We start from the raw sequence: 9,527 nt of genomic DNA on the forward strand, positions 1-9,527 counted from the left end.
AAAATGGCAATTTTTTCTAGTACAGTGGGAAGAAGAAAAAGGGAAGGGAGGGAAGAAGTACAATGCTCCCTAGCTTGCATGGACTAGGTCTCTGCAGAAAGTGCTAGTGACCTTGTAAGACTGATTTTTCTTCCTGATACAAAGGATTGTGCCATCCTGCAGTCACTGTTTCCAGCTAGAGCAGCTTCTGCGAGCCACCCAGAGGGGGAAGTGCGTAGAGTAACGTGATCAGTGGCAGCACTTCTGCTAACTTTGCAGTATCTTGAAGTAGAAGGGGGTGGGGAGAAAACCCTCAGCAAAATCCCTGGTCTTCAATTAAAAATTTCATATTACCTTCCTCATTAGTCCAATCATCTGATATAGTTATTTCCAAGCTTATCCTGAAGGCCCCGCGGAGTCATTCAATTTCAAGGCCAGCACGGAGCAGAGCGGAGCGGCATGGCTGGGAGGAGCTGTGCTGCACGTTGAGATGAGGAGCTCACTTGTCTGCTATTAGTCACTGGAAGCAAGTAACGCTGACGCGCTTTTTGGGAAGAGGATTGCTGAATGAAAGGGAACTCTGTTGCAAAGCACCTTGCTGGCTGCAACGGCTGGAGACGCCTGTTAAGTTTCACCATCACCAAGAGATCTCAGTTCTAGCAGGCCAAGAGAATCTCCCCAAAGTCAGGTCTTGAACAAGAGGCCTAGCGATGCCACCTCTTCCCCTCTCCCTGCAAATCATCTCCATTACCGTAACAACCTGACAGATTAAACAGGAGCTTAAAGCAATGGGGAGCTATGACAAATGAAAGTTTAGGAGCCATCTGCTTACCTCCACAACTTCAGCTTTTTAACATCTGCAGCGTCTGAGAGTCATACATGCTCCTTGGAAATTAGTCCATGGTCTTCTGAATCTCCAGATGTAGGACCTCTTGATTTCCTCCTACTGCTCCAGCTTAATGTTCTGTATCAGTGAAAATACAAAGAGATCACAACAATGCTGGCAGTAGCTCTCAAGCACAGGGCATGACTTCTGCAAGGCAGTGTAACATGTAAGGCAATGCACATTATCTTTTTCTGTGCTATTCTTCATGCTAATCTGTGCTGGGAGCACACAACATATTCCTTTACTAAAGCTCTTGGTGTTATATGCCCTGAAAAATTTGTAGGCTTTTTTTCCCTATTCCTTCTTTACTTCCCTGAGTTACTCATATGTAGTTCTTTTCCTTCATCATTAAAGGTAAAAACCAGTTAACTTTTTTCCATCTCCCCCACCATTTTTACTGTGCTTTTCATATTTTGCTTATTAAGTAGTTACCCCAGGGAGACTTCCTTTTTATTGGAATGTACAAAAAGCTGTAGCTGCTCTTAACATTTGTGGGGAGGAGGAGGGAGAGGGGAGTGGGGAAAACAAATTTAGTCTGAGGTCATGGGAATATATGTGGTGTGATCAATAATATGCCTTGCATCATCTGAACTACTTTTTTTCCATAAGCAACAAGATATCCTCTTTTGCTTTCTGCTTATGCCTCTCATCAGCCTACGCTGTTTAAAATAACACACTTGCCTGTTCAGACAAAGTTGTTGTTGGGCTTTTGGAACAGCATCCATCTAGCTGCTGCTGCTGTGGGGCAGGGGACAGACTAGATGACTTCCAAAGATCTATTCTGGACACATAACCTTTCGCAAAATAAACACAGGCCACCCACCTCACTTTGGGAACAAGTTCTCATGTGGCTCCCACATTGATAATGGCTTTAATACCAACAAGCAACCAAACAAAGCTCATCAATGTTCTCTGGAGGCGAGAACAGCAATTCCAGATAATGAGATCCTGGCAGGGGAATGCTCCTAAAGTCTCAGAGAAGGGCCTCCTTGGATGCCTTTGAACTCTTGCTCTTGATAGAGTTCCGCTTCGGGCTGGACTGAGCCTCCTGGGTCTAAAACAGCAAACAATGTTGTAAAAGGGGCACAGGATCTACTGCAGGCTCTGTAAGGGAGCAAAACAGTCCTAGTTGGGATTCTTAATGGCAACAAAGCCAGAACTTTCAGCCTCATAATTTTCCAAAATTTATATGCTCTTTTTCCTCACATCCCAGGTAAATGCCCTACCTTTCAGATGAGAGACACAGCCTCTCTCTGGAGACAAAATAGCTATCGCCTTATTTATACAAAGTGGAACAGCTCCCAGAAGAGAGACTGAGACAGACAGACATAAGTATACTGGTATAGATGAGTGTTCAGGGACATTCACCTGAGATATACAGAAAACTAGTTAAAATTCTCTCTGTTTCTACCTATATGCACACATACATACATAACTGTATGTGTGCATGTAGATCTGCATGTATGTATATAAATACATCCATATAAATGAAAGAATAACTCTACACACATACATTTTATGTATTTATACATGTATTTATATATATATATATAAATACATTATACATGTATTTATATATATATATTTATGTATATATAAATATACATATTTATACACCATATGAATATGTCTTATATACACATCCTAAGATTTCCACCCTGGCCCTAGAAGCCTTGTGAGTTTAAGTCAGTCCAATGATTCATTCTTTCAAAAACTTCCAGTTTTAAGTAGCAAGAAGCAAGTGTGCACAAACACTCTCCAACACAAAGTGCTGGAGCTTTCCTGTATTACACTCATCAGAGCTACAGTAACAGCAATAATACCTGCACCTATGAGTTTCAGTCAATGTTGTGTTCGGGTGGCACAGGACGTTCTTTTTCAACAGCGTTACTTGACAAGAAATTAAATCATATCGTCTTATGCTGCAGCCTTCTCAGGGGATGAATTACATGCTGTAGAGTCATACCACAGAGTCAATCCTGCTCTCTGGATGCTTTCAGCAACACCTGCAGGCCCTACTGCACACACCAGTTATAATAATGTAATGCTATTTGGAGGGTAATGAACAGGACTGCTTCCTAGGGAATATTATTTCTGTATGAAAATTTCCTCTTAATTCATTTCAGAAAAGCTGTCTCTGAGACAAACCGAGTGTGTGCAAGAGAGGAGCAAGATGCCTCACACCAGAGATGACTCTTCCCCAACCAGCAGTGCAGGGAGCCCAGATTCCTATGAAACACCAGCGCTAGCAGACCTCCAGCGGCTGATTTGGTTCAGAGGAGGGTCGGATAATCACGTGGACCAAGTCTGGCCAAACATTTACCTGGGAGATGCGTAAGAACATATGGTCCTATTATTAAGCTGTTATCAGTCCCTGGGAGGAGAAGGAAGGGATGTGGTGCACTGGGGACCAGCTGTTGGGTCTGCAGGAATGTTTTTACAACACAAGCTTCCAAAACTGATAACACAAGGACTTTGAATGTCATGAAAAACACGACAGACAAAAGGGTAATTTATAGTCTGAGTTGTTTTTTCTGCATTCTGTGAACCACAGCAGACTTTGGCAGGGTAAGAATTATTTGTATTCTAGACAGAAGTCTAGAAAGAACCCGTCCCAAATTAGTGTCAACTGTGAGAAGCATTATCTACCCCGGGAACTGAGCTCTCAGGCAGCAGACAAGGCCACAGTAGCCTTCTACTCAAATACAGGAGCAGCAGGATCAGGAGCCAGATGGACAAGGACCCAAATAAAATTTGCAGTAAGGATTTTGGCAGTCCAAATCCAAACTTCTTTTCAAAGGCGGTAAAACTGAAAATATTAAGCAGGAATTTTCATGTAAATACCTCATACTCGTGACTACTTCTATTTAGTGCTGTTTCATTCTATTTAGATTACCGCAAATTACATAGATCATCAGATGGGCATAACAACAGCTCATGTTTACCAACCCTTTCTCCTCCTCTTTATATATACATCAGTTAAGGAGCACAGCTTTATGGAATAACTTCAGTCCTAGTTTATGGCTGGAAAGGGGGAGAACCTGGCTGGTGAGCATGACAGAGCCACTTCGTGTCCAAACCAGGAACAAGGTGCTGCATCTGGGAGGGTTCTCGCCCTTGCCACCCACACACACGACAAGTGAGAGATTAGCTGCAGATCTCATTAAACAAGTATTTGAAGTAAAATCTTGACCATTCTATACAGTAAGCAGTGTTCCCAGGGGCTAACTGCTGGGAAGTATTTGCTCAGCTACCAGTATCCCACAGGCAAGCCTGTACTCACGCTGCTCTCCATACCACCACACCACATTTTTCATTTGCTCTGTGCTTCTTCACATGTGCTGTAAGCAAGCTGCATTTCCTGCATCCTTCCCTAGAGGGAGTAGGCACCAACGTTAAACCACGATATTTTAGCAGAATGTTAGGCGTGCTGCCAATGAACCCTCCGCATCTTTCAACAGGTGGGCTGCGAGGTGCAAAACTACTCTTCAAAGCCTCAACATTACTCACATCCTTAATGCAGCAGATGGACCATACAGTATCAACACGGGAGCCAGATATTACAAAGATCTGCAAATAGAGTACTTCGGAGTAGAAGCATTTGATGATCCTTCCTTTGATTTAAGTATCTTCTTCTACGACGCTGCCAATTTCATAGGCAAAGCCTTAAACACTTCAGGAGGTAAGAGAGAGGAAAGGTTTGGGATGAAGCTTCAACACGAGCCAATGGGGCCTCCCATTGTACTAATAGGGCTTGCGAAAGCACACGCAGAGCGTGGCCAGGACAGGAGATGGGGTTGCTGCTCCATAGCACATGAGGAGGTGGCCACGATGAGGTGGCTGCCAGCTAGGGCTGGCAGCCCCATGCCCACCCTGCAGAAATTGCCTCCTGGCAAAGTCCAAGGGCCTACTTGCCGTGTCTGTGCCCCCAGCACCCCGGCCAGGGCTGCAGCCTGGAGGCTCATGCCCCGCACCACGAGGCAGCTCTGTGCCTGCTCCCCGCTGGCACCTGGGAGCACTGGCTGACAGGCTGCACGTGCCAAAGTGCTTCACACAACCGGAGCCTGGTCCAGGCTGTCTATTAAGCTAGAGAAGCAGCACAAGTTAATGAACTAAGTCGCAAACTACGAGCCTGACCCGCAGCCTGCTGAATTTTTGTCAGCAGAGTTTGGATTAGGGCCTAGTTATCATAATTTCCATTTGTTCCAGAGCTTGCTCCGACTCTGGCTGTGAGATCTTGCTGCTTTCGCTGGAGTGCTTTATTAAATCCCTAGTTATAGCTCACACTGGGCTGCTGAGATACAGTAAATTACAAGCCCGTTTTTATAGGCAGACTGTCCTACAGAGTTTATGGGACTTGTCAATGATCACAGTCTGGGCTGGACCAAAATTTTCTGCCAAAACTGTTCCTTTTTCCACAAAAAGTTACACTAATGAGTTCTGTCACAGAAAGCGTCTCCTTCCACAGAAAATTTTGGCTATTTTAATCTGGGAACAAATATCTGAGAACCCAGAAAGTTTGGATGAGAACTGGTTTGGGAGCAGAGAAGCCATCCTAGGTTCCTCAGCCCTGCTCTCCTGTATGGTGAGAGCTCCTCATGGGACTGGAGGCCTCTCCTGCAGGGTAGTGGCCAGCAGATCCCCCACGCACTGCTTTGTCAGCCCAAAAAGCACCCAGGAGCTATGCAGCCTGCAGAGGGATAATGCAAACATGAGGCTCTTGAACTATGTATAACTTCGCAACAACTTTTTGAAATACATGTCAGTATGGGGGTGTTTAGTCTTCCACCTCTCCACAGCGCTCTTGAAATCTTACATAAAAAAAGTCCATCATGCACTAACTTTGGTCAGGGAAGAACATTCATAATGCTCCATTTCCAGTATCTACCTTCAGTGCTTATGTCCATTCTTTCCAGTGCTATTGAACATCAAGATAAGCTGTGTAAATGGTATTCTTCTCTTTGCTAACTACTGAAAGGCCTAAGCTAGATGCGTATACTCAGTACGAAATACCACTTCAGCTGTGATCTATAGCACAATCTTAGGCAATCTGCAAAAAAATGAGTACCCACTGAACACCACAGCTACTTTGCCAACTCATGTCTTGTAGTTTTTGTCCTCTCTGTATTCCCTTCACTTTAGAAATGCTAAAGCCTGCTCACCTCGTGTCTCTTCTTTCTGCAGGTAAAGTGTTCGTGCATTGTGCCATGGGGGTAAGCCGCTCTGCATCCTTAGTGCTTGCCTTTTTGATGATCCACAAAAACATGACACTCGTGGATGCTCTGAAAACAGTGGGTTCTCACAGAAACATCTGCCCAAACACAGGGTTCCTCAGCCAGCTCCGAGACTTGGACATTAAATTAAATGAAGAGAGGAAAGGAAACAGAGAATCTGCTGGCAAAGAGTTGTAAGAAAGCATTCCTAAAAGAAAGAAAGAAGACAAAACATTACTTGAGTTTCCTAAATCTCTTTCAAATGTATTACAATTGCAAACTAAGGATGTAAGTTTAAGATACACTAGAATGCATGTCATTAGTAAAAGTACATTTTACTTGATCTTCCCATTTCGCAACACCATCCTAGATTATACTTACAGTTGATTGTGTATTGTATCCTTCACTCTCCACCTTAAAACATTGCTCTGCTGGTTTAAGGAAAAAAAAAAAAAAAAAAAAGATATCAGGTTCCACTTCAGAAATAGCTGCATTTCAGCAACGAGTGAAGCTCATATCACTTTATGAAGTGTTAGGCTATTTGAGGTGAAAGATGCCATATTATTTATGCTACAATAATGCTCAGAAGTTTTCTTATGAATCAGCCTCCCCCCACCCCTTTTGCTTTCCGTATCTAAAATGGTTTATATTTTGAGACTTGAATCTGGCACTAGTTAATTCTTGCTTTTACAACTGGTGGAGCCCCTGAGTTGGGGGTAAAGAGGCTGCTTAGAGGCAGAGCAGCTGGGATACAACACAAGCCACTCTTAAAGAAATGATTCCAAGTCTATTTACAGTGATTTCCTTTTGACTGTTCATCAAATAATCATTGTTTTTTTCTTTCATGAAAAAATCTTTGTTCAAGAGGGCACTCAAATCCTCTTCATCTTCCCTAGTAAAATTCATCCTGGAGGTGCTGTGGAAAATGCTTCTGAAGAGGAAAGTGGGTTCCAAGCTGAGGCTCCGAACAGCCACATAGGCAGTGGGAGTGGGTGCAGGAAGGAATTTGACAACAAAGTTCAAGGGATCCCAAATCTGTCTGGCAGTTCAACATCATAAAACTCATGATTTTCTTTCTCAGAAATAAAGGCCATTAGCATTGCAACATCGTGTTCTGTGGCATTTGCTTTTGTGAGGGGACTCAAGTGAAAACTGAAGGGACACAGGAACAGCAAGGGAGGTGCTGACAGGCGCCAGACTTTCATCTTTGTGTCTCTGGGCCACCATAGGAGTGCTCAATAGCTACTGTCATCTGATGGATCAGTGCTGCCTGGAAACTATGAGAGGCACATCTGGCTCTCGGTTCCCAGTGGACAAACGTTCAGAGCACAAAGCCAGCTCGGGGATGGCAGTTGTTTGCATTCCCGGTACCGCACTTGGGAAGGCAGAGGCATGAATACTGCCCACCATGGCGAACCGGCTGCTCAAGAGCAGCTGAGCAACGAGGGAAAACATGCCTTGCCATTCCCAGTGCTGTCTGAAAGGCAGATTTCTGCCTTCCTGATGGACAACTCAGTGCCTTTTAAAAGTCTCTAGCAGCATCTACATCTGCTATGTAGACCACGCAATGGGAGCAAGAACACGAAGCAGCACTTTTGGCACTGCAGACCTGGTTCTCACGCTGAGGGGATCTCAGGGGGGTTTGTTCCGGACGAGTCCCGTGGATTGAATATCCCTGGGCAGCAGCAGAGCAGCACTGGAGCACAGCCTTGCTTCAGTTCCCTGCATAAAGAAACCTGCTCGTGAGCTCCAGGGCTGCTCTACAAGGTCGACAAAGGCACAGTGCATAGGAATGGTCATCTTAAGAGCGTACTTCGAACCCAAATCCAAGTGCAATATGTGCATCACAATTAACTCAAAAAAATAAAAATAATAATAATAAAAAAAGGCTTCACTTTGCAGAAGGAGTGGACACCACCCCCAGACACAGATCAGGCTGCAGAGGTGCCCCCAGCCCCAGCCCCTCCTTTCCTCACGCTTCCCACCCGCAGGAGTCCCCCCGCCTCCCTCAGCAGCAGCAGCAGGACCGTGCCCGGCCCCCAGCCCCCGGCCCCCGGCCCCCAGTCCCAGCCCCAGCCCCAGCCGGCAGAGGCCGGGCCCCGGCCGCCTCCCCGCAGCCGCGGCGCTGCCGCCAGGTGGAGCCCTCGGCACGGCGCGGCCCCGCGGCCACCCCCAGCTGCAGCCCGGGCCCTGCGCCCCTCAGCGGCTTCCGAGCCCCAGGCCCCGCAGCGGGCTCCGGGTGGAAACCCGGGGTAAAAGGGGCAGCCAGGCGAGCCGCCCTGCCCGGGGGAACCGGGCACGACCCACCCGGGACGAAGCCCCCCGGCCGCGGGTCTCGGGGTGCAGGCGAGGGCAGCCCGGGCACCTCAGCCCCCAGCCCCAGATCTCATCCCCCTGCGTAACCCGGCTGCCAGCTGCCTGCCTCCGGCTGATGCTCGCAGGGCCAAAGAGGGTGGGGGATGATGGTTTATAATTAACACAAATAAAAATAGACTTTGAATAAACCAAACACGGGGAGGCTGGAAAGTTGTGCGCGCTGCTGGGAGGTGAGGAGGAAGGCAAGGGGCGTTACTCGGGGAAAGGTAAACCGAGGCACGGCCGCGCGGGAGCTTCGCCCACCACCAGGCAAGTACCTGAATGCTGCTCGCAACCTGCCCCTGGCACCTTGCTGCACACAGCAGGACACGGGCAGGGCTAGGCCAGAGTACTGCCGCCGGTACTCCAGTACTTGTGAAACTCTAGTTCACCTTCCAGCTGGGCTCCCGCGGTGAGGAGCCCTCGCTGGAAAAGATGCTTAAATGAGAGCTTTTCCTGCTATAAATACCAGTCCATCTTCTTGTTATAGATGTTAGTCGATACTGAAATTTCTTAAAGATGCATCTTTAAGATAATAGCCGTGAAGTGCCGTATACAGGTTTTCTACCTCTCAGAGGATGTGCACAAGAGTCATTGAAACTGACGAACCAGCTACACTGGAGAAAATGTGAAACAGACTATGAGTAAAATGCTGTGCAGTTCAAAAACAAACGTGGTGGAAAAATTAAGAAGGTTGGGAGAGGGTATACAATAACAAAGAGTTTCTTTGCCTTTTTTTTTTTTCAATACTCTTTATAGTTTGGGCTTCTAGGGTTTATTTATAACTAGGATAAAATTCTCAGGCAGAAGTGGGATTTTTTAATATCAACAGCCTTCCTCTGAACGTTTTTATTGAGGAAATATGTTTGGGATGCTTGGAGTAAAAGAGTACAGAAAGAAAAGACTGGGTTAAATTAATTCCTGCTAAATACCTACCAGCAGACTCGCTGTCTATATGGGGAGCTGGAGACAGAATTGTACCAGGGTAAAAAGGATACTGTGTCTATTTATAACTCTGCCTTCACCACCGTAGGAATTCAAAGGAAAACTCCAACTCAGCACACAGTCTTCTCATCATCTGCTTCTGTCAAGAT

General features: G+C 46.2%; 1 protein-coding gene across 1 annotated transcript in view; it reads left to right on the top strand.

Annotated features, from left to right (window-relative positions):
• Nucleotides 1-7,161, top strand: part of LOC311211441 (uncharacterized protein) — a 29,634-nt gene extending 22,473 nt beyond the window's left edge. Inside the window, exons 4-6 of the mRNA XM_084290174.1 lie at nt 2,992-3,199; nt 4,327-4,547; nt 6,050-7,161. Of these exons, the coding sequence (XP_084146300.1) occupies nt 2,992-3,199; nt 4,327-4,547; nt 6,050-6,276 (656 nt within the window). The 3' untranslated portion in view covers nt 6,277-7,161. The remainder of the gene's footprint in view (nt 1-2,991; nt 3,200-4,326; nt 4,548-6,049) is intronic.
• Nucleotides 7,162-9,527: the final 2,366 nt, after the last annotated feature.

The sequence above is a fragment of the Netta rufina genome, assembly GCF_964035555.1.
Source record: "Netta rufina genome assembly, chromosome: 7".
Classification (NCBI taxonomy): Eukaryota; Metazoa; Chordata; class Aves; order Anseriformes; family Anatidae; genus Netta; species Netta rufina.